At 37.2% G+C, this 23543-nt stretch overlaps 9 protein-coding genes across 9 annotated transcripts; 4 read left to right on the top strand and 5 right to left on the bottom strand.

The window, feature by feature from the left end:
• Positions 1–85: 85 nt before the first annotated feature.
• On the bottom strand, positions 86–1907 carry RHIMIDRAFT_283150 (uncharacterized protein). The gene is made up of 5 exons (XM_023613111.1): positions 1717–1907; positions 1491–1668; positions 1365–1436; positions 1223–1312; positions 86–1162 (listed from the first exon to the last, which is right to left on the bottom strand). Exons 1-5 carry the CDS (start codon positions 1869–1871, stop codon positions 299–301), a joined length of 1359 nt encoding a protein of 452 aa, XP_023466433.1. The 5' UTR covers positions 1872–1907; the 3' UTR covers positions 86–298.
• Positions 1908–2882: 975 nt separating this feature from the next.
• On the bottom strand, positions 2883–3752 carry RHIMIDRAFT_283145 (uncharacterized protein). Its single transcript, XM_023613110.1, has 2 exons — positions 3274–3752; positions 2883–3213 (listed from the first exon to the last, which is right to left on the bottom strand). Exons 1-2 carry the CDS (start codon positions 3567–3569, stop codon positions 2919–2921), a joined length of 591 nt encoding a protein of 196 aa, XP_023466432.1. The 5' UTR covers positions 3570–3752; the 3' UTR covers positions 2883–2918.
• Positions 3753–6567: 2815 nt separating this feature from the next.
• On the top strand, positions 6568–8284 carry RHIMIDRAFT_202594 (putative flavin-containing polyamine oxidase; the record flags this gene model as incomplete). The annotated part of the gene is made up of 5 exons (XM_023606624.1): positions 6568–6751; positions 6806–7033; positions 7093–7324; positions 7376–7546; positions 7609–8284. 5 exons carry the CDS (start codon positions 6568–6570, stop codon positions 8282–8284), a joined length of 1491 nt encoding a protein of 496 aa, XP_023466431.1.
• A 292-nt stretch (positions 8285–8576) lies between these two features.
• Positions 8577–10123, bottom strand: RHIMIDRAFT_251650 (uncharacterized protein; the record flags this gene model as incomplete). Its single annotated transcript, XM_023610866.1, has 2 exons — positions 8577–9063; positions 9114–10123. The coding sequence occupies 2 exons, from the start codon at positions 10121–10123 to the stop codon at positions 8577–8579; spliced, it is 1497 nt and encodes a 498-aa protein (XP_023466430.1).
• Positions 10124–10763: 640 nt separating this feature from the next.
• On the top strand, positions 10764–12530 carry RHIMIDRAFT_308528 (bifunctional 6-phosphofructo-2-kinase/fructose-2,6-bisphosphate 2-phosphatase). The gene is made up of 3 exons (XM_023614571.1): positions 10764–10938; positions 10986–12110; positions 12162–12530. The coding sequence occupies exons 1-3, from the start codon at positions 10893–10895 to the stop codon at positions 12371–12373; spliced, it is 1383 nt and encodes a 460-aa protein (XP_023466429.1). The 5' UTR covers positions 10764–10892; the 3' UTR covers positions 12374–12530.
• Positions 12485–15460, top strand: RHIMIDRAFT_292034 (uncharacterized protein; the record flags this gene model as incomplete). The annotated part of the gene is made up of 2 exons (XM_023613860.1): positions 12485–12595; positions 12656–15460. The coding sequence occupies 2 exons, from the start codon at positions 12485–12487 to the stop codon at positions 15458–15460; spliced, it is 2916 nt and encodes a 971-aa protein (XP_023466428.1).
• A 69-nt stretch (positions 15461–15529) lies between these two features.
• Positions 15530–18063, bottom strand: RHIMIDRAFT_313434 (CBS-domain-containing protein; the record flags this gene model as incomplete). Its single annotated transcript, XM_023614860.1, is given in 10 exon segments — positions 15530–15534; positions 15554–16427; positions 16482–16576; positions 16632–16767; positions 16825–17172; positions 17239–17347; positions 17393–17439; positions 17485–17712; positions 17764–17885; positions 17958–18063. 9 exon segments carry the CDS (start codon positions 17806–17808, stop codon positions 15530–15532), a joined length of 1887 nt encoding a protein of 628 aa, XP_023466427.1. The 5' UTR covers positions 17809–17885; positions 17958–18063.
• A 269-nt stretch (positions 18064–18332) lies between these two features.
• RHIMIDRAFT_237636 (uncharacterized protein) lies at positions 18333–19171 on the top strand (the record flags this gene model as incomplete). Its single annotated transcript, XM_023608794.1, has 4 exons — positions 18333–18486; positions 18539–18603; positions 18652–18814; positions 18873–19171. The coding sequence occupies 4 exons, from the start codon at positions 18333–18335 to the stop codon at positions 19169–19171; spliced, it is 681 nt and encodes a 226-aa protein (XP_023466426.1).
• Positions 19172–19352: 181 nt separating this feature from the next.
• Positions 19353–20322, bottom strand: RHIMIDRAFT_136105 (uncharacterized protein). Its single transcript, XM_023605611.1, has 4 exons — positions 20037–20322; positions 19778–19975; positions 19618–19728; positions 19353–19563 (listed from the first exon to the last, which is right to left on the bottom strand). The coding sequence occupies exons 1-4, from the start codon at positions 20133–20135 to the stop codon at positions 19408–19410; spliced, it is 564 nt and encodes a 187-aa protein (XP_023466425.1). The 5' UTR covers positions 20136–20322; the 3' UTR covers positions 19353–19407.
• Positions 20323–23543: the final 3221 nt, after the last annotated feature.

Below are 23543 nucleotides of genomic sequence, written 5' to 3'. Positions count from 1 at the left end.
GGCAAACTAAAAACAAACTTCTATATTAAATTTGGTTAAAACAATGATATCGGCCAAGCCTATGTTTTTTCCTTTTATAGTGAAAGTGCTTAGTTCTATTTTTAAATCAAGTGATACGAATGTAGCTTGTTTCTATTTTTTACTTCATTTTTTGCTTGACAGTTTGGCAATGGTCAAGTTGATAACAAGGCACACCAATATCTATGGCATCATTAAACACTAATAAATAGGATTATCAAATAATAAAGGAACTTTATTATTCTTGCACTTCAGAATGAATGCCTGCAATTTGTAGTTTTTATGCCGAGTAAGCTGGAGGATGCTCATGAAAGGTGTATGAAGGTAAATCATGATTATGCACAATGGGGGTTGAATTTGTATTTACACATGAAGTGGTGTCTGGAGTCAATCTGGAATGATTCATGTCATCTAAATCATCTGTATGACTGCTACTATCACTGCTACTGCTCACACTATGACTATTAGGCTCAATCATAGCATACTCAGGTAATGCTGTCCCTTCGCCTGCTGATATTTCTAGTACATCATCTACCGTTACTCGCTCGCTTGCTTCCGATGCCACTGCAGCTCTGGCAGCTCTCGATCCCATCCTGAGCATAGAAATTTCTCTATTTAGATTATCATTCAGCAAACAGCCGTTGGCTCGCAAGTAAGCTTCAAGTGTGATGATCTGATGATCAATCCACTCGATCACCCGTTGTTCATAGTGATATTTTGCGCTTGCTAGTTGATTCTCATAGCCATGTAGCCGAGGATTGACCTGTGTTCTCAAAATGGTCTCCACCTTGAGTCTGTATCCACGATAGTTTGTTAAAAGAATGACTACATTTGTTTCATTCTTTTGTATCGGACTTGAGGGAATATTAGGAACATCAGGACATATGGATGCCGCCTCTGCAACAAGTTGATAAGACCTTTGGGCAATGTTCTCAGCCTGTTTGATAGTATCGACCATCAGAACGGGTCGTTTGCCAAGTATGGACGAATTGCTATTATTTCCCTTGTTATTTTTAGACGCAATCGCTTGTCTGTCCATAAACGAAGCAGCTCCCGGTAAGGAACGCATGGCAGATTCTATAAGTTCTCTTGCTTCATAAAGTTTTGCTTGAGCTATCTTGTATACCTCAATGTTTTTTTTGATCTATGCATACAAGTGGTCAATACATTGAGGAACAAGGACACGATTTAATGTATTTTTTACATTCGGTATATCTGCAGCTAATTGTTCGACATCACGTTTCAGATGCTGACCAAAAATAAAAGTAGCATCTTCTGAATCTTCAATAATGATCTAATAAAGATGCGTTAGAGTTTAGATATTTATAAAGGATCAACCACTTTACTTGGTCATATAACAAATGCAGTTCATCACATAAACGATCCAGCTTTCTCTTTTCTGTATTCAAGTCTTGTAGCTAAAAATTATATATTAGTGAGTGGTTAAATGATGCACATTTGCATAAGTATACCACTTCTTTTGCTTGCTGCATCTCAAATTGTAATTTTTGTATTGCATTATCATAAAACCGGACAGATTCTATAATATTACTATAGGATTTCCCATGCAGTGTGGTATTATCATCCTTATTAAATAATCTATTATTGATTGAGCATGACTGACTATCTTGTCTTTGCTGATATTCTTTACTATAAACTCATGTTATTCACTATTGTTATCTTTATTTTTATGCTTACAGTTCATTTTCAGATAATACTTTCAGGTGTGTCTGTTTTTCCAATTTCTTTTTCAAACTTTCATAGTATTTAGAGTGAGAAGGTAAGGACTCTCTAACCCATTGTAATCGTGTGATGTCTTTGACTAATTGAACAAAACGATCTTGGTAATCCATTCAACTGAATTATAAAAAAGAAAAAAGAAAAAAAAAAAAAAAAGAAAAGAATGGAATAAAATGAACAAACCAATGATTTATAATAATGTGATGGGTTTCATCCAATTATTTTCTGTCTCTCATATCATGTTTGTCTCCTTTACATGCCCTTCATTTAATATTTAAAAGACGAGATGCAAATAAATGATTACTTATGGATTTTATTCGAATAGTCTGCTTACTTGTATTTGCTTCCATGTGCAGTTCATTGCCACCTCCTGTCGACTTGGGCTTGGATATTCTCAAAGTAGCCAACGATCACATGCATGATGTTAAACAAAAAGCTCCAACCATTGTTTACGATTGACATGGCTAATGTTTATGTAACTCTCCTGCATCAATAAAACCCCACGTTTTCCTTGTGCTTTTCCATACTGCTTTTTCGGTATTAACAAGATCCTCTCGTCAATTGATGTGATTGTCATTATGGAGTTTTTCTTAATAATCCAATCACTTGTTACTTTATTCTAATAATACGGTTCTGTTCCCATGACAATAGATGGTCAGTAACCATTTTATAAATAAATATTATGTCAAAAAGGTAATAGGGATAATGGCTATATATTGCATTTAGCCAATCTAAAATGGCCAGTCTACTAGTGATCATTATCATCATCAACTTCCACAGACTCCTCTTCATTTAAGAATCCTTGCATCTCTTCATCTTCTTCCAATTTTACTTCAGCAATTGCCTCTTTGGCTAGCTTGTATACATATGCTATAACAGCAAAGGATATAATTGAGCCAACAATGCCTGCTGCAAATTTTATCTTTTCTGCCGTCTTTTGCTCTTCGGTCATATCTTCATCTCCATCTTCACCTAGGATATGCTTTGCAAATGACGTAAGGTTCGCTCCTATATAAATATGTAATGCAATTTTTAATAATGAGAGAGCTGTGCCGGCAACAAAGTGTGAAAACGGAATATCAGTTGCTGCGAACAAAAAGTTGAGCAAATTGAATGGATAAGGCGAGAGTCGAATCAAGGTAAATAACTATAAGAATAGGTTAAACCTTTGGACCATATGTCGCCTTCTCTCTTACTTTGAACCCCTTCTTTTCTACAGCCCTTATAACTGCTTGCATGCTTGGATATCTGGCTAATATGCGGATAACCTTTTGCTTGAATATTGTTCTTGACAACCAAAAACAGGCAGAGGCACCACCCAAAGCACTGAAATAAGCTATTGGGAATCCAGCCGAGAACCCAAAAGAATAGCCTGATAAGGTCAAATATATACTGTAACCAAAGATAGGCGGGAACGCACTCGTAATGATAAGTAGAGATATCAGAATGTATCCTCTGTAAAGAATTTCTTGGTATTATTATTTTTTTTTATCTTGAATGTATTCCTTTCTTTACCCGTAGCCCATTTCTCTTAGTTTATGACTAAATGTTTCTAATGCCTGAAAGAATTGCCTTCGAAATGTTAACATGAGGATTATGCTGACTATAGTGTTGATTATGAAGAATATTGTCCATCTCCATTTGTATATAAATTGTCTAATTTGCTTTTTCGTCAAGTGGTTTCGTAGTCGAAGCACACGATCTGACAGAGTTACTTGTGGAACTGGTTCTTGATATTCTGAGGTAGAAGAAGAAGATCCGCCATGTAGTGAAATACTGTCATTTTCCATCAATTTGTCATAATTATGCATAGTGTAATAAAAGAAAGAGAGATAAAGTGAATTATGCGCCTCAAAATGGAAATAGACGAATATGCTCGTTCATTGGCCTATCGGTTTAAGTCATTACACCTCTATCAACGTGTGTTTGCTTCTCTTTAGAATTACTTGTAGAACTAATTTAGTCCATGAATCCTAATGCTTATATTTATAAACAAGAGTCTGTCAAGGCAAAAAGAGTAAACTAAGTCTATTGGGTTTACAATACAGCTTGGTCTCCTTATTTATTCAATGTCAGGCTGCATCATTTCTCTTTTTTTTATTTTTTTATTACAAGAAACATAAACAGTAACAGTTTCATTCTCTATGGTTATGATCCTAGTCGCTCTACCACTGTCTCTAAAGCAATGAGAGACATAAAGAAGGCGGACGCATTACAGTAGGAGGCGCGGATAATACAGGAACATGAGTATCTAATTATTACTTCCATTATGTTTTAAGTGGCCGACTTTACTGAGCTTTTCTTGGCCCTGTTGAAAGAAAATGATCGTTCTCTTCCAGGGCCCGCTGATGACATTTTGCTAATTGAATCTGATAAAAATGTAGAGTAGATGATTCTTTCTTTTTTTGTATTAACTAACTGATATCTATAATAAACTACATAAAGCCATTTCGGCTTATAAATCAAGTCAGAGAACAATGGGATGTCCCGAAGGAGGATATTACTTTGCTTGCTGGGAGAATCTTTTTCATTTTAGAAGGATAATCCGCTTTTGGACGTGATCCCTAATGACATCATCCCACATACCTACTACTTCAAGATGAACTTCGTTGCTCAAGGTGTAGTTTCTAAGAAAAACGCTGCATTAGAGTGATAGATTCCCTAGTACAGCAAGCACTAAAAGAAAAAAAATATTGACAGGGCCATTGGTGCAAAAGAGAAAAGATTTAGCACAAGACACAAGTGTGACCTCATTATAAGGGGAGAACAAAGATCACCATGGGCATGCTTACGAGCATTGTGTCGGTGAAACCGCAATTCAGTATCAGAATACCAAAGGCGCTTAAAGAAAAGGGGCTAAAGCTGTCAAGGACCATGAAAGGCATGTTTGATGATCTTATAATATACAGCAAAAACGGTTACAGCAACCTCTCCTGTTTACGAATTCCAGCATGCTGGACTATCATTGACTCCTTTGGTTGCTGATAGGCTGTCAACTTTTGTAACAAGAATCACTCACACCAGGACCCGTCATATCACTAGTGACGTCTTTAGTCTGTCTTCTACTCGATATTCTTTTCACAAAATAACAGACTAGAGAAACTGAATGTACTGAATATTTATTCATTTTATGTGCTAATGCAGATTAAAACGCGTTGATTACACTTTGAATAAAAAAAAATCTTTACTGTCTACAAGTTGCACTCATTCTTCACAAAAATCGATGGAGTATATTTTGAGTTTTTCAAGTCTTTGGCGAAGTCATTTTATCAATTGTTGTGGAACAATTGTCGGGTTCTCTCGTCAATGTACTCAGTAGGTTTATTTTATGTTTTCCATTGAGAGTATGTGGATGGCCATTGTTTTTATGCTGTTTAAGGAGCGCTCATCAAGGCCCCACTTCATACTAAAGGGAGTAAATAAGCCTGTGTTCTCTTGCTTCTTTATAGTAGCTGATCTATTCAAAGTTTTTTCAAATAAAAGATTAAAAATAGCTGATCAATGTATGCTGTGTAGCCACGCTTGGATTTCTATGAAAGTTTGTATCCTTTAGCTTAAGGATATGTGTAACAACGGTCACAGAGTTACTATTAGATGAATGTACCCATGTGAGAGAGCTAATGGTTCGTGAAGAGTGTATACTTTCTCATCAATGACGTGGTCTATAGATCCAAATATCCTCGCTCCTCCATATTGTGACTATACCCATCTTGCAAAAGAATTGATTGCTAATTTCAAAACTAAAGCTAAGGTGTTTATGTACTAATAGATCTGTCAAACCCTTTTAGTACGACAGCCTTTTCTTGTGTATACACGATGGTTGATTTAGTTTAACATAATCTTTCATTTAACGCCTCAATTGACCACAATACAAAAACATTACAAATGTCCGCCCGGACCAAGTCAGTCCTTTTGGGAGGCCAATAATGCTAAGAAAAAAACTCCGTCTGGGATCAATGGTAAAGTGAGGTTAAAAAGAATCAGAGGGGAATTGACTTTACCATTCAACTAGTTTCTGATCATAAGGTCTCTTGCTGAAAATGTTTGTGTAGTGCTGTAGCTGATTTAAATCATAGAACAGACCATTATCAGGTTCATGACAAGGCCATCTGACTTGTCATTATTATCCACAAAGGTTTCTGGATTTTACTTTTATGGTCCTGCAGCTTTAGGATTAGCGTGGTGCGACTTTGATGATCAGGAAATAGTATAGATATCAAAGGTTGGTAAGATGCAGTTTACGAAATAACACATATACAAATAAGCATAATGTCTCTCCTTTCTTTCTTTCTGTTTGCTGATTTGGTGCATATTTTGAATTATATCAGTTTCAAATATGCAAGTACTGTGTTTCTTTACGTTTTTATAAAACAAAAATACACAGTCATCGGGCCAAAGATCAGTTACATATCACGTCGGCTTAATGAACTGATTTAGACATCTGGTGTATAGGTTGTACTCCCCGTTTACCCTTGATCAGCTTTATTTAAATGCACTGCATTTTTATTTACAAAGAGAGCCACTAAACTGTCGGGCTATATTCAGCTTTAGATACGTTATCTTTTCCCAGGAGTATAAATAATCGCTTAAATATGTCACACAGCTTCAAATGAAGACCATTTTAGTGCATCTGTAACCTTGGATGAGTAACAAACTTTTTTCTTTTTCCTATACTTGTACGCATGATGACTAGCTGATGTGCAGAATAAAGGGATAAGGGTGTTACACGAGGCCCTGAAGGCATACATATAACTAGTTCATATTTTGCCCTCTTCTCTTTCTTTCTTTTTTTTTATTTGACAAATAAAGATGAAAACGGCTCATATTACAACCTTGGCCGTGTCTTGTTTCTTTTATCTTGCCAGTGCTGCCACGCATCGTACCAAGGTGGCCATTCTTGGTGGTGGCGTCAGTGGTATTAGTGCCGCGTTAAAATTAACAGAGGAAGGTATTCATGATTTTATCATGATCGAGGCAAGACACGAACTCGGAGGTAAGGTTTTTTCTATTCTTTTCCTTTTTTTCTAATACTGACCACATCCTGTAGGAAGAGCACAAAATGCACCGTTTGGTAATACGCATGTGGAGCTTGGCTGTAATTGGGTTCAAGGTCTTGGAACAAATCCGATCAATGAATTAGCCAAAAAGTACAAATTGAATACGGCTTCTACGAATGGCGACGATGTTGTCTTTTATGGCGAAAAAGGAAAGATTGATGGAGAAGCTAAATATAAAAAGTTCAATGGTTATTATGAAAAGATGACAAACAATGTTCGTAAGTAACCAAAAAAAAAATCTCAATGTCTGAAAAGATATAAAGCATTTTGTTTATAGTCAAACGAATCAAGCGTAATTTAGCTGATCTGTCTGGTCGTGCTGCTCTTGATCTTGCTGGCTGGACTCCCAAGACGTTCCTGGATGATGCTATTGAGTACTATGTATGGGATTGGGAGATGGGAGAAACGCCCGAGCTCTCGTCTTCTATGTTTACCGTACTTAATGACAACTGGACCTACACAGGCTTTGGTCCGGGAAGTGATGGAGATAACATGGTCCTTGATAATCGGTAACAGTACAAGCAAGAAAAAAAAATTCGCGCTTACTCACATCGTATCAGCGGTTTCAAGTATATCTTTCAGCAAGAGGCCAAGAAGGCTTTTAAAGCAAAACAATCACGCTTGATGTTGAACTCTATTATTACCAAAATCGAATATAGCAAGGAAGGCGTGACAGTTTATACCAAGGCAGGAGATGTCGTGCATGCAGACTATGCCATCAGTACTTTCTCGTAAGTATTTCTCCTCCTCCTTTTTACTGCTATTATCATCCCCTTACCTTCTCTCTCTTTAGTGTAGGCGTGATGCAACACAAGGACATCGAATGGAGCCCTCAGCTTCCTGAATGGAAGATGGAAGGCATCTATGCATTCCACATGGCAACTTATACCAAGATCTTTATGAACTTTCCTTATAAATTCTGGGATGACAACGAGTTTGTCGTATGGGCTGATCCTGATCGTCGTGGTTATTTCAATACTTGGCAAAACCTAAACGCCAAGGGCTACTTGCCTCAAAATACAAGCACCAACATCTTCTTTGCCACTGTCACTCAAGACATGTCTTATGAGATCGAACGAATGACGGACGAAGAGGTCAAGCAGGCTGCTCTCAAAGTTCTCCGTCGCATGTATGGTGATCATGTCCCCGAACCTACCGACATCCTGTTCCCTCGTTGGCACTCAAACCCTCTGTTCAGAGGCAGTTATTCTAATTGGCCCATTGGCGAGTTAAGCCAGCATCACATCAACATGCGTGCTCCCTTACATAATCGTCTTTTCTTTGCTGGTGAGGCCTTGTCTGCAAAATACTACGGTTTCCTTCAAGGTGCCTGGTTCACAGGGATCGAGGCTGCAGAAAGTATTAGCCAGTGTATGAAGAGTAAATGCCCTATTGCCCATTATTTCCCCGAAATCACCAATCCTGTCATTTATCCAAATACTATAGCAAAACGTGATATTATCGTTTAAACAATTTAATAAAGAAAAATAATATACAATCAAAAAAATAGGTTGAAAAAAAAAAGGTGAAGTTTATAGAAATAATAAAGGAGAAAATCAAAACGAACGTCTTGCCATTTTTTTTGTGTGTATAATCTGCGTATGTATCATGTTATGTATATGTGCGTGTAGTTGTAGCATTATTGTACGTAGCAAAAAAAAAAAAAGAGCAATAAAAAAAAGTCATACTAAAGATCATAGAGAGAGTGCGTGAGTGTGTGTGTGGGAAGATATATATATATATATATTTTATAAATTGTTATTAATCAACATCCATTAAATCTCGGGGACGAGTTGTTTCTGTATCGCCTTCAACTTCAGTGGATGATCCTGATGCCAGACTACGCACCGAACGAGAGTTCCTTCGCTGAGTATGGTGATAAAATAAGAGTTCCTGTTCACGAGGAGGACGAAGGGTATTTTCGGTTGTAACAGCCAGTGATGATCTTCTAGTTGTATTGCTATTATCACCAGCCTCATTTCCTTCATTTGTGTTAGTATTGTTGGTGTCAATAGGGATTGTCATCACGTCCGATGTAGCCGTATCCTCTAAATGAACTACTTGTTCTGTCGGTGGAGGTGGAGGTGGAGCAGCGGCGACAACGGCAGCAGCAGCAGCAGCAGTAGTTGAAGATGTTGCGGTAGGATTGGGTGGATGGCTGCTATGGGGTCTTTCAACACACCACCACCGATGACCATCAGCCCAAGCTTTTGATTGACAAGCTTTTGAGCAATATTTGGCTTTTCGACTAATAAAGGGCGTTAATATTTACTTTATAAAACAAAAATCAAAAATTACCATCTACGACACTTTGCAAATTCACGAGGGAATCTCTCCCATTTACCACATTGCATATTTGCGCATTGTCTGACACCACCTCTTGCTTCATCCTTTCTACAAGCATTTCTCATGATGACACCGGCCCAATAAATGATGGCAGCAGGATGGATGCGATGTGTAAATTTTTCAACCACCGAAAATACATTGTGTCGATGATTATTGTGAAATGCTTGACGAATCTGAGGGTATTTGGATAAGTAAGCCAAAAGCTGTAAGGATAACAAAATGTCTTCTTCACGGTGAAGTATGGCGTCAGTGGATAGATTGTTTAAGAGTGGAATACTTGATAGAGATGCGGTATATGGTTTTGCCTTTGGTTTTGCTGTTCGTTTAAGGAAAGTCCGTCTTTTTGGAATAACAAATAGCATGCTATTGTTATTATTTTCCATATTTCTTGTGTTATTTTGAAATATATTCTCTTTTTCTGATGACGTAGATGATAACTGCTGTTGGTAGGATAAAATAGGAGTTGATCTTGATGGCTGTTGTTGGAGTTGCTGAATCGGTAAAGTCGGTAAAGTTAAAGCGGTTGCAAATAAATTATTCGAGCTTTGTTTCTTTTCTTGGTCTTTGTCTAGTTTGGCTTGGTCGAGTGCTTGAATAAAATTTTCCAGTATGGCCAGTACGATGTGTACTGCTCCAGCTTCCACTACACGGGTCCTAATAGCCTCTGTCCCACGGACACCCACATTGACGACGCACTGAAAAGCTAAGGACCATTTCCATAAAGAGTGTTTATCCGTATATTGGCAAGTAGCAAGTATTTTTACTAATCTTTCTAATCCACCATCTGCTGCCAAGATTTCACGAATGCGTGGTGAAGTAGAAGTCATGTAAGCAAGATGAGTTAATGAATTGACTAAAGGTAGAGTTGCTGTACAATCTAAAGCTCTTCGATCATATAAAGTAGATGAAATAACAACAGCTGCTCTATTTTGGGCTGTGGAGCTGAAATTAGGCTCACGCATGTTTTAATTATAAAAGAGATGAGAGAAAAAAAAAAAAAGAGAGAGAGAAAAAGAGAGAAAGAGAGAAAGGAAAATAAAAAAGGAAAATAAAAATAAAAAGGAAAATAAAAAGAAACCAGAAAAATAATAATGCACCCTCGATGGGATGTAATAATATTCATTGTGACAGTCAAAATTGCGTAATGATTAGATTCTATTATTTGAAAGGAGAGAGACAAGTTTCTTCATAATCAAATTTATATATTTATATGAGCTGATTCATAGTCAAACGTATGATTATCTAAATTTTTTTCGAACTTGTCTGCTGTTAAATAAAGAGATCAATTGAAACAGTTCATACTAAACTTTGGTTTGATTTTTTTTCTATGTAGATGAGTGTCGTCATTGACAAAAGTTATTCTACCTGTCTTTTTACTTATAAGAATAGATATGCCTTCGAATGCATGTATAAAAAGATGACGTTATTTATTATCTGTCTATTGTTAGAAACAAGTGAAATATGTACTTTAAATAAGCTCATGTTATTATTGATAAGGGAGATCATTTTGACACTCAGTATCAACACTAAAATTTTTTGATAGTCTCTTTTTTTTCTCTTCTCTTATCTATAACAACAACAACAACAACAAAATGAGTTCAAGTAAATATTATTATAGCTAATGCTCAAATGTAAGGAATAACATGTATTTGTCTAGATCTACGCATTGCCTGTGTTGTAAGTAAACAAGTTACTTGCTTTTGTTTAATTGAAATAACTTTGATTTGATAGATGGTAGGATTACCTGCCAGAGGAAAGACATATATATCTCAAAAAGGTATAAACTATTCTGTGGCGTATATCGTATTCACGTTCTTTGAATAGTCTGTCGATATCTTACTTGGCTGGGAATAAAGACCAAAGTATTCAATGTTGGAAATTATCGAAGAAAGCTTCATGGTGCAAGTTTACCTCATACATTTTTTGATCCACACAACAGTATAGGAGAACAACAAAGAAGAGAAGCTGCTGCTGCTGCATTACAAGATATGATTGAATGGTTCAATAATGATCAAGGTATCGTGGCTATTTACGATGCAACAAACAGTACCAAAAAGAGAAGACGATGGTTATATGAAAAACTAAGTAAACACGATATTCAAGTACTATTTATTGAATCTATTTGTCAAGATGAAGCATTGATCTTGGCTAATATTAAGGAAGTCAAATTATCCTCTCCCGATTATGCCAACACGGATCCAGATGAGGCAGCTGTTGATTTTATTGCTCGCATTGATCATTACAAGGAACAATATGAGACGATCACTGAGAAGGATTTGACTTTTATCAAATTGATTAATGTTGGAAGTCAAAATATAATCAATATGATTCAAGGCTATTTGGAATCAAGAATTGTTTATTATCTGATGAATTTACACATTGCGCCTAGAAAAATCTATTTCAGTCGACATGGTGAATCTCAATATAATCTTGAAGGTAAAATCGGTGGTGATTCCTCGTTATCCGAAAGAGGTCTACTTTATGCCACCAAGTTACCAGAATTGATTCAAAATTTGGGCACACAAGATCTGGTCATTTGGACATCCACTCTAAAAAGAACGATAGAGACAAGTCAATATTTAGATTATCCAAAATTACAATGGAAGGCCTTGGATGAACTAGACGCTGGTGTATGTGATGGAATGACCTATGAAGAGATCGAACAGAAATATCCCGAGGATTTTGCTAATCGTGATGAAGATAAATTCAATTATCGTTATAGAGGCGGTGAATCTTATAGAGATGTTGTCCTTCGATTGGAGCCTATCATTATGGAATTAGAAAGACATGAAAATATTTTGATTATTGGTCATCAGGCTATTTTAAGGTGTATCTATGCTTACTTTATGAATTACAATCATGAAGATTTACCTTATATCAAGATACCTCTCCATACTGTGATTGAACTAACTCCCAAGGCCTATGGATGTGAAGAAAAGAGATATAAAGGTATGCATAACACCAGTATTTATTCTTTTGATTATTAATATATTTATGTAGTCGACATTGATGCCGTCGACACTCATCGTCCTAAATTAAAAAAATCACCTTCAGTCAGAAAATTGGGTAAAATCAATTTGGGTGCTAGTGGTGAAATTGTAAGGGAGCCTATGAGCCCAATTATCCCAATCAGTCCAAACCTGTTCCCAAGGACTTCAAGTAACCCAAGTACGATAGATTTAAGTGAACCAGCCTTAGGGTCATTAGAATAAAACGATTGGTTGACTATTTAAACACAGTTTATACATCAAAAACCTTATTTTCTTTCCTTTTTATAATTTATTCCTTTTCTTTCTACAAAAAAAAAGAAGACATTGCATTCCATGTCTTCTGTATTCGATAGTAACCAACAACAACAACAACAGCAACAACAGCAACAATCGCCTAAACAACCTGAACAGACTAGGCCCAAGCGACCACGGTCTAGTTTGGCTGTAAGTATCTATATAAAATATCATGTAAAAATATATATATATATTTATACTTGTATGTAGTGTATTCGATGTAGAAAGAAGAAAGTTAAATGTGATTTTGTTCAACCTACTTGTGGTCGTTGTGCTATAGCAGGCTTACCCTGTAGTTATGCTACTCCACCTCGCAGAGTAGATGGCCATGCATTCGATCAATTGGGTAATCATGTTGAAGAATTAAAAGAAAGAATGGAAAGGATGCGAGCTGAGTTGGATATCATGAAGGTTAATATAAATTCATATGCTTCTTCAGTCACTACAACAACGAGCACAAAAACAATGGAGGATAACAATACGATGCAGTTAACGAGCCATGGAGATATCACCAATAGCAATCAATCAGTAACATGGAAGCTATCTTTGTCACCTTCTGGATTAAGGATTGATACAAATATCGCAAGTGTGGCTGATTTATACAAAATATTGCTAAACGGAATTAGTCAATTGAATATCAACAATGACTCTAATTCCACCAGTTTATTCAGTCCTGAAAACTCTATTTATTCTTCATCGTCATCACGTAGACATCAACAACAACAACAGCAGCAGCAACAACAACAAACAAAAAGAAACGTATTTAGTGCAGACAGTAATGCAAATGAACCAGGTAGACTTTGGGAAGTGGATGATACAGAGGCCAAAAAGATCCTACAGGAAAAGAAACTGATAGAAGAAAATCAACAACAAGCCATGTCAACTACGCTGCCAAAGGATGTATTGGACAATTTAATGCACTCCCGTTATCACTCATGCTTTTTAGCTTATGAGATTGTTGATAAAGAATCGTTTATGCAACAATATACGAATGATACACTCGATCCTCTCTTGAAGCACTCAATTGATGCTTGGGTCTCAAAGCATGGATGTATCTATCACTCCATTACTACTGCTGCGCCATCAAATATGGGTGAAGTCTATTTTAAGAACGCGAGACAGCTATTGAAGAAATGTTTTGATATCAGTAGTCCAACGACAATTCACGCTCTCTTAAACTTGTACATGTATCAGTTGTCAAGTGAACGGTCAAGTCTCGCCTATCTCTACATTGGACTTGCCATTCGAATGGCACAAGATCTAAAGTTCCACAAGAAGGAACACATGTCGGCTGATTTAAATCAGCGTGAAACAAATAAACGCCTTTGGTGGTCAGCTTACTGGTTAGATTTATGTGCAGCATTAGAAAGCAATAGACCGACTATGGTAGATGATAAAGACTGTGACTTGGAATATCCCGTTCGATTGGACCATGAAGATGAAGAGACAGGTTATAGAATTCACTTTACAGTCTATTCGATCAAATTGATGAGAATCAGAAAGGACATCACCAAACATTTACCCTCTGAACAATCCGGACAGTCACTTTTGTCGGCCATTTCAAGACTAGAAAACGTTTTAACCAACTGGTTATCTGAATTACCTCAGGAATTACACTTTACAGATGAGGCATCATTTCAGAAAACAAACTCTTTTAGAGACGAGGCTTGTCTGATCCTCAACATCCAATATCAAACCACTTGGATCATGCTTCATAAATTCTTTTTACCAAAGCAAGATCAAACAGCTACCCCTGTTGCTTTATTGTCTTTAAACATTTGTACAAAATCCGCAAATCTCATCACTAGAATGTTAGCTTTATATGCAAATAATTTAAAATGGTGTCAATTCTTTTATGCTATGGACGGAATCATTGCTAGTGTCACAATACATCAAGCAAACGCATTGTCCAATGAAAAGGAAGTGTCTTACTTGGCTCAGCGTAATCTCATCATCACAGCTAATGTACTTAGAGATTCTCCTTTAACTTATATGGTCAAGGTGTGCGATATCATTGAATCGATTGAAGCATTTTTGAAAAAGAACAACTTGTACACAAACTTGAAGGACTTGCCTCATGTGAACGAAGACTCCATCAATCAACAATCGATATCTTCTGTCTTTAATCCCGCAGTATTTGAATCTCCTCAACCTAGTACAATGACACATACTACTACGTCCACGAATAGTGGAAATACAACACTACATACTAACAATAATAATGCAACTAATACCACCCAGCCAATGTTTAATAATTTACGATTACAACCTTCTCAGCCTTTGTATACGACTACATCTACTCCACCTCCTACGTCGATCAACAGTACAGCATCACCCATTCAAGCTAAACATCAGTCTCCTATGTCTCATCATCCACATCATCAGCAACGACAACAGACGATCAACTTCCATGATCCAAATAGTCTTATTGGCGTCGAAACCAACTTAATATTCGGTGGTAGTGATAACTTGATGGATTTCGGCATGTCTTCTCCTCAGTCAAACACAGGCAACCATAACACCGATATGTTACTAGGAGGAATGAATTTTGACATGCCTGCTAGCACGTCAACGACCACCACAAACACAACAGCGACGACGACAACAGCGACGGCAACACCACCTACGGTCGTGTCTAGCTCAAGCACAACTGCTACACGAAACCAACAGCCATTCTACATATTTGGTACGAGGACAGACGCCAATAGCCCAGCAAGCTTTGATTCTGTTGGCTATAACTTTTCCTCTGAACAGCAATCTCAGCAGTATCCTCAGCAGTTCCTCGGTAACCCTGAGCTGTTTACTATGCCTCAGCCACCCATTTACAGTAACCAACAAACCAACTTTGACCCCCACGACTTGTTTGGTTCGATAAACATGGACATGAATGCTTTGCTTTACAACCCAAATACGTTTAATCCTACAGCTGCTGCATTTCCTCCTCCGAATGATAATGATTTGATGTACCCAGGTGGGAAAAAACGAACTCATCGTGATTGGGAAGATACGGCATAAGGACGTTTTATTATATTACTATGATTATATAAATAAAGAAAAGAAAAAAGTTCTAAAGTTATTTGGATGTTAATCTTGATATAGTAAACACACCGAGAATAACTACACCAAGGAACGTAATTGCCGCTGGCAACATCAATTCTTGAGGAATGGGTAAGTTGTATTCTACGTTTTGTTTTCTTGTCTTCTTTTTGTCTAGACTGTGTTTTCGTTTTCTTCTTTTCAATTCTTCTTCTTCTTCTTCGTCATCGTCATCGTCGTCGTCTTCTTCTTCTTGTTGACGTCTTTGTGGCTTCTGCTTTGGTTCAGGCTTCTTTTCTATCACAGGCTCGACAGAGACAGGAGGCGACATGGGTAACTCCACCGGAGTCTGCTCAACCGTCTTTTGCTCTGCCATCGAATCATGCACAAATAACCGAACACGATCCATACCTGACTTCTTTGCTATTTGAACCGCATCTATCAGATCTGAATCACATGTCATCAAGACTTGATCGTTTTCATCATCCAAATAAGCAACTGTCAACCAATTTTCATCTTCCTTGTGATGCACTGCTACGTACGACTGTGAGAGTGAGAGATGTTCTGTCATAATCTTTTGTTGAATCGTCTCCAAGAAACTGGCAAAATTACCAATCTCGTGACGGAACCGATGTGTCTTGTTTCCATAATTAAACTTGAACGAAAAGGTATTGTTGATATGAGAAGAAACGGTTGAGGTATTATCGTTGTCATGTATCATCGATGCTGAATCACCTGGTGTGAGCTCTGCATAGCCCAGTCCCGTGTAGGTCGGTGCATGGCCTGGCATGGGTGAGAGTAGCCGATCGTTTTGAAACATGGGTGAGTTGGCTGCTTGGGAGAGTGAGTCGGAAATGGCTGATTCTGTCTCGGTAGGGTCTCCTACAGCCGCAATGCTGTGCCAAAACTTGGCTCCATCCCCCTGATTACCTTCAATGCTATTGATCTATTTTGGATGTTACACCTCTTATCATTTGTTCTACTTTGCTTTTTTTTTTACCTGTTCTAAAGTGGCATAAGTCAATCGAAGGACGTCGATTAAGCCCACAATATTTCTTTCTTCGTCTAATACAGGTAAATTTAAATAATGACCATCTATATAAAAAGTAATAAGCAAAGTGATAAAATAGTACCCCCTCCTTATTTTTACCATGCATTTTTTTCAAAGCGTCTAAAATACTTGTTGAAGGTAAGGCTGTGTCAGGATGAGGTGTCATCACACGTACGACTGAGCAACTATCGGGAGCAAGGCCGGCGGCAATGACTCTCAAGACGATATCTTTAGACTATATAAATATATAAATGTCAGGACCCCAAAAAAAAATATTCAAAATGGGAAATACCGTAAAAATACCAGCGAGACCACCATGATCCATCACAAGAACAGCTGTTGTGTGATACTCTTTCATCAATCGAGCGACTTCTCTTACTTGAGTCTTCATAGCGACTTGAACAGGTTCGGCATGATCCAGGACAGTCGTCAAATCAGGACAAGACATCTTATCTTTGAGTGCTTCCATATATTGAACGAGCTGAACTGGGCTATTGGCCCATTCCCGTTCGACGCCTTCTAATGCGTCATACAGTTTACGTGATGACCCGTATGCCTTTTCCATTTTATGAAGTGCTTCATAAATACACTTGGTGATGTCGAGTAAGCCAAAGATATCGCCTTCTTCATTACAAACGGGCTACAAAGGGATGAATGTAAAAAATCGAATGATTTTTGGGGCAGTTTTTTCACGTTATTTGTATACCAAGTGACGAAAACCGCGGGAAACCATGAGGTTCAGGGCATCTTGAGCAGATGTATCGGCAGTAACGCACATGGGGTTCCTTGTCATGATTTCAGCTACTGTAGTTGATCTATTTCATATGAGTAAAGAATAAGATAAGGAACAATGAATTTACCTAGCATCCAGATTATCTGCTACTACGCGATAAGCCAAATCTTTCGCCTACCATATGATTAGATAAGGTAAAGTGAATAGTATACAACTTACAGTAAAGATACCACTCAAATGCTCTTCGTCATCGACTACCAAAACACAATCACTCCTTTTAGCAGCCATCAATTGGGCTGCTTCGATCACCAGTATACTTTCCCTGACGGTCAAGGCCTGTGCTGGTCGGAGAGCAGATACGGTACCTGCAATTTTCTTGGTTTGTCTGATACGAGTAGAGTTGCCTCTCTTCTTTGATAACTCTTGTTCAATTTTCTTACGAATAGCCTAAAAAGTAATTTATATATACAGGGTTGTTATAGTCACAAGGTTCTTTACCTCGTCTTTTTTAGATTGTCTTTGTCTGCTTGAGACAGATAACATGTCTGATTCAGTAGATGTGGGATGAAGTGTGCTAGAAGAAGTGGGTATTCTACTTGGTTTAGTTTTATTGGAAGACACTGTGGACATTTGATAAATAGAATAAAAAAAAGAAAAAAATAAAAATAAAATAGTTCAACCCCTTATTTTACCTCTACAATAGAAACACGAGATTATTGAAACTGTTTGTTTTGATTGGCTTATTAGCCCTTGAGTAACTTTGTTTTTTCCCGTAAAAAAAATATGAGTTGATAAAATTAATACAATAAAAAAGAAAAGAAAAAAAAAAAAAGAAGAAAAAGGAATACTTTTCTTATTGTTTTATTGTTTGTTTGTTTGAATGATCAATAAAAAAAAGAGAAAAAGATATCCATGTGTGTGTGTGACTCTTTTGTGTATGACAACAAGACACTGGTTCTAGAGTTTATCGTTCTTTCTCTCTTTTTTTTTTTTTTTTCCTTTTTTTTTTTTTTTTCCTTTTTTTTTTTTTTTTCCTTTTCTTTTTCTTTTTCCTATTTATATAAATCATGGGTGGACTTTATTCAAAACTCAAAGATTATTATTCAACTACAGTAGATTATGGATATCTAAAGCCACAAGGAATATATCGACATAATGATTGCGATATGAAGATTGTTAAACAATTGATTCGTAAAGGAAGACTAGCACCCTTTTATAGAGGTTAGCTCATATATAGTAAAAAAAAAGCATATATATAGATGGGATATCATAGGTACAACAGATATCTATTCAACCAAAAAGATTTCATTCGAAACTGAATGTCCCATTTGTTTTCTGGTAAACACACATCATAAAATTTATGCAACATATTCTGACTTTATAAAGTTTTATCCTTCAAATATCAATAAAACAAGATGCTGCCATAAATCCATTTGCACCGAATGCTTTCTACAATTCAAAAGGTCTTCTTCTTCACCATTAATACCTGCTGTCTGTCCATTTTGTGTACAACCTAATCTGGGTGTTGTCTATTTGCCTCCCCCATGGAGTAAACATTATGATGTAGGTATATAGATTAATTGCGTATATATACATTACTTAAATAGGACAGAAATTAAAGCAATCAAGGCCTGATTTATATACGACAAAAAAAATTGAGCCTGATGATCCCAGCGTCATCTATGTGGACACCATTAGACCCAAATGGGAAGAAATGCTTGATGATGCTTCTTCTTCTGCTGTGGGCTCAACACGTCGACGAAGAGTGCCCTTGACAAATGAGATAAGAAGAAGAAGAAGAACAGATTATGATGAGACAATATATGATACATCAGCTGAATTAGATCTTGAAGATGTATTGGTTATGGAAGCTATCAGACTATCACTTACTCATAATACCAATTAATTTACCTTTTATATTTATATACCTTAATAAAATGGCTACTAAAGAAAAAAAAAATACATACACTCTCTCTCCATCGGAATCTGCTAAATCTAGTTCGGAACGGATGTTCGACCCGGTAAGAGGCTAAAAGGGTGGCGCGTTTTACATAATTTATTTATTTTTTGATGGCATCATATGTGTAATTAAATAGCATAAATATAGTAATAATAACAATGAGGGGGAATGATGTAAGGGTTCTATAGGATATTACATTGTAGGTTTCTTTTCATAAATAATCTTTTTGGTTTAATAGCCATTTGCGCAGCTAGTTGTATAACTTCTTTAACATATATATTCTCTTTCGCACTACATTCACCATATTTGGCTCCTATTTCTTTAGCTAATTTTAGCCCCTAATAAAAATAATCAGCCCTGATGATCTGTTTGTGTGTACGTGCTATATTTACTTGTTGATAACTAATGATCGTCTTTGATTCTGTTGTCCGTAAATCGATTTTTAATCCGACTAGTACTAATGATACGTTATTGCCACAATAGTGCTTCACTTCTGGTAGCCACTACATATACAAGTTAGTCTTGTACCTTTCAAATGAACAAATAATTTACCTTGTCTCTCACATTTTGAAAAGAGTTCATATTGTCCACAGCAAAACAAATGATAACAACGTCTGTTTCAAAGTAAGACAGTGGCCGTAATCGATCATAATCTTCTTGTCCTGCGGTGTCCCATAAGGCAAGTTCAACTGATTTATTATCCAACTCGACGCGAGAGATGTAATTTTCAAATACTGTTGGTAGATATTTCTATATACATTTCATTCTATTTAGTTGCCCTTTCTTTTTTTCTTTGGGTATTAATCCTTACTTCAGGGAATTTGCCATTTTGATAAACTATTAATAAACTTGTCTTTCCACAAGCTCCATCGCCCACGATGACTATTTTTTTACGTAAAGCTGTTCGCATATTTGTTTAAAATAAAAAACTAAAGAAAGAAGGGAAAGAAAGAGAAAAAAAAGACAACGCTATTTATATAGACTTGTCAAAGTATCATAATTGTATCACTTTTCAAGCGGAATTTGTATTAGAAAGGTACGGATTCCAAAAGACCTTTTGTCTAGTTGCTCTGTTTTTGCCTATTTTCTTTTTTTTTCTTTGTTCTTTTGTCACATGGAATTCATATCTTTTTTCTCGAAAGCTTATTTTTATAATGTCATATTACCAGCTGACATGTCATCTATCCAACATTACAGACTGTCACGTCATACATCTGCGGCAGGGCATAGTGCTGGCTTTTATTATGTATGAACAGAAAAGGCATATTTTTAAAATATGCGCACACGTCAGATGTATCAAAAAAAGGAGCATCTTATTTGCTACACAAACCCTTTCCGCAGTTTCATCACTTTATGTATATTCTTTATCATATAGAAAAAGTAGGACAGAAATGGTATAGTCTAACTTTCAATCACAATATTTCATATGTTAAACCAGCCTAATCCTATTTCCCCCTCCTTAGACCTTTAAAAATAGTGGCATGTCTTTAAAGAGCAGTTACCCAATTTGGATTACAATGAGACTGCGAAGCAGTCTTGTGACTTTATGATTCTTTTTTTGGAAACAGTTCGCTTTTTCAAAACAAATTTTGCTGAGTATTTCAAAGCTGATTTGAAAACTAGCCCGCTCTAAGTACTAGAAGTAAATATCTAAACTTCGGAAAGAGAGCCGTACTCGATACGGCGATAAAAAGCTTGAGATCTGCCACATCCACAAAGGATGCCATTGGCTATCTTGAAAGTATTTTTAGAAGCGTTTATATCCCGTTACCAAAGCAATCCACATTCTGTGCAGGGTTGGATGCCGTGAAAGTTTATAAAAGCAGATGTGAATGTCATTTTATCAAGAGAGTTGCAGATCTATAGGCAGTTAAGTAGGATATTCAAAGTTAGAGAATAACACTTTACCTTTGACGTTCGAAATTCATCGACTGTTACAACGATAACATCGCCCTGCCTTTCTCTTCTTTTCAATGCTCTGTATAACACACCTGTTATTCCTGTTCTATGCCCTTTGTATTGGCCAGTCCTTTTATCTTTTGAACTAATCTTGCCAAGAGAAATGTTTTACAAAGAAAGCATACGATTAAACAGTCTTTTATTTGAGCCTCTATTGGGCGCACGGTTATAGTATTATACCTATCCCGCCCAGGGCAGATAAAAAAGGAAACTGCGAAACGCCCTTTTGGGATCAGGGGTAAAAATGCTATGGAAAAAGTGAATGAGGATTCAAGTGTAAGGCACATTAGCGAGAAGGAGAGAAAGGGAGCCATTCTAAGAGTCTTTACCCGAAGTGAATGGGTGGAGTAGGCGGAAGCCTAGCGTGATATAGATAATCAAGTTCATATAGGATTCTGCATATAGTTAATCAGTGGAGGGGCCCAGAAGAGTATTGTGTTAAAAGGGTGAGATTTCCTGGTAGGTAGCATATTTAAAAGGAAGAACAGCGGATCAAAAATAGTTTCGGGCAACCATGAGTCAACGGTGCATCTGGAGACAGTGAATGGCAATGGGTTATTGTGAAGGGACTGGTTGAAGTGCCGAGGACAGGCTCTTTATCGACGACCAAAGGTGGGAGGTGGAAGGGTCAGCCAAGACGCTAGTGTATGCAGCGACTCTTCTCAGACTTGGCATAAGTAATCAAAGGATAGGGTCTAGAGATATAGTCCGATGACAGAGCATAAGAAGAACAGAGGCGTGCGCAGAGTACTTGTGGTTGAGGTTATCTTGACGAAACTTCCATTGCATCAATCGTAATGAGCGACGATCAAGGGGTTCTAGATTTGATGAGCATTGTTTCTAAATGGAAGACCTAGAGAGCTTGTACCACTGGGAGTGATTTCTAAGTTGGCAGATCAGCGGAAGTAGGTGGGAAAGTAGCGCATTTACCGAAAGGATATAGGTACGTAAAAGGGATTGAGACTGAAGGGAGTAAGCGAGTTCCTGCATAGTTGGTAGATTTGACATAGGTAGCATTATCGTGGTGGAAGGCGCGTGAGAGCCACCGATAATCCGACGTAAGCAGGCGTTTTGAGCATCTTCTAGTTGTTTACTAAGGAACGTAGTGCTCTTGGTAATGGCCAGGTCGTATTCCAACTGAGCACGAGCAGCTTTACTGTAAAAGCGAATAATAAGAGGAGGAGCAAAGCCTTTAGGGTGAGCACCAATAGCTGAACGCTGGTTTATAGTGATAAGGGCTTTGGTCTTGTTTTGATTGGCCGATTCAACAGCATCGAGGTAGCCACCAGGGCAAAAGGAAATCCCGAGATAAGGAAAGGGAGATTGTTTTGGAATTGGTTCGCCATAGAAAGTGTAACTGGAATATAATTGTGAGGGGTCCAGGATGACACATTTGCTGGGGTTTCATCGATATTCGAGCTGGTAACTATGATTTCCACAAGACTGTAAAAGAGTAGGCATATCATCTCTAGCAGCTATGAGAACAACGTCGTCAACGTATAGAAGGCAATTTAGATAAAGAATGAGTTCGGTGGGGAGTAAGTTCTGAGGATATCGAGTGAGGACGTAGTATTTGAGATAGCTCGTTAATATATATATATATAGAATAAGAAAAGAAAAAAGAATGGATCTTTGAAGAACTCCAGTAATTTTTGAGAAACGAGTGAGTGTTGCATTGTTGAGCAAGGCTTCTATTTGGACATCGTCAAACAAGTTCTATATGTTGATTTTTTAGCTGGTCATCTTTTATTTGTTCAAGCGCTATAATATTCGTTATGGTGGGAACAAGTCCTCGGAGGTGATGGTGCCACTTGAAAGGAGAATGTCGTAAACTTATGTTAGTAGCAAGCGATAAGTCACCTCGGATTAGTAACTGTAGGTAAGGCAACTCTGTCCTGCTGATGAAGTAATCGATAATGCTACTACCATTATAGGTCATGTATGTAGGCGATTCATAGGACAATCTTTCATTCTATATAGCCATATCGTGTGAATTGGTCTAGTCATATGATATTTGTCCTCGACAAGTATGAAGAATGTCTCCAGTAATCTGTCTCGACCGTGCACTGAGGTCGCCACAAATGATGGCGGATGTAATGTTGGGTAGGTCTAAGGGTAGTAGGTCAAAGACGTTGGAAGCTTTTACATGTGACAAGAATGGAGGTATGTAGAGGTAATGGACAAGATGGTTTGATATAATGAAAGATAAAGCATACTTGGGTTCAATACCATTGTTAGCCAGGTGTTACTTGTGTAAATATAAGAACATTAATAAGGAGCAAAACACGTAAGAGGCCTTATCAGTTGTTATAAATCATAAATAAAAGTGATATTTAAACACACAAACGAATGTAAAAGT

The sequence above is a fragment of the Rhizopus microsporus genome (genome assembly GCF_002708625.1).
Source record: "Rhizopus microsporus ATCC 52813 unplaced genomic scaffold scaffold_8, whole genome shotgun sequence".
Classification (NCBI taxonomy): domain Eukaryota; kingdom Fungi; phylum Mucoromycota; class Mucoromycetes; order Mucorales; family Rhizopodaceae; genus Rhizopus; species Rhizopus microsporus.
Note: the sequence above shows the minus strand (reverse complement) of the source record. Positions and strands in the feature narration are given on the sequence as shown.

Excerpts from the sequence above, each read along its gene's own strand:
- RHIMIDRAFT_283145 (XM_023613110.1), bottom strand. The coding sequence starts at position 3,569 with ATGCATAATTATGACAAATTGATGGAAAATGACAGTATTTCACTACAT. Across the intron at positions 3,214-3,273 it reads CTAAGAGAAATGGGCTACGG|AGGATACATTCTGATATCTC; the intron begins GTAAAGAAAGGA and ends AATTCTTTACAG.
- RHIMIDRAFT_136105 (XM_023605611.1), bottom strand. The coding sequence starts at position 20,135 with ATGCGAACAGCTTTACGTAAAAAAATAGTCATCGTGGGCGATGGAGCT. Across the intron at positions 19,976-20,036 it reads AAAATGGCAAATTCCCTGAA|AAATATCTACCAACAGTATT; the intron begins GTAAGGATTAAT and ends AAATGTATATAG. Across the intron at positions 19,564-19,617 it reads CGATCATTAGTTATCAACAA|GGGCTAAAATTAGCTAAAGA; the intron begins GTAAATATAGCA and ends TATTTTTATTAG.
- RHIMIDRAFT_283150 (XM_023613111.1), bottom strand. The coding sequence starts at position 1,871 with ATGGATTACCAAGATCGTTTTGTTCAATTAGTCAAAGACATCACACGA. Across the intron at positions 1,437-1,490 it reads TGCAGCAAGCAAAAGAAGTG|CTACAAGACTTGAATACAGA; the intron begins GTATACTTATGC and ends TATAATTTTTAG. Across the intron at positions 1,313-1,364 it reads TGCATTTGTTATATGACCAA|ATCATTATTGAAGATTCAGA; the intron begins GTAAAGTGGTTG and ends CATCTTTATTAG.
- RHIMIDRAFT_308528 (XM_023614571.1), top strand. The coding sequence starts at position 10,893 with ATGGTAGGATTACCTGCCAGAGGAAAGACATATATATCTCAAAAAG. Across the intron at positions 10,939-10,985 it reads GACATATATATCTCAAAAAG|TCTGTCGATATCTTACTTGG; the intron begins GTATAAACTATT and ends TTCTTTGAATAG. Across the intron at positions 12,111-12,161 it reads TGAAGAAAAGAGATATAAAG|TCGACATTGATGCCGTCGAC; the intron begins GTATGCATAACA and ends ATATTTATGTAG.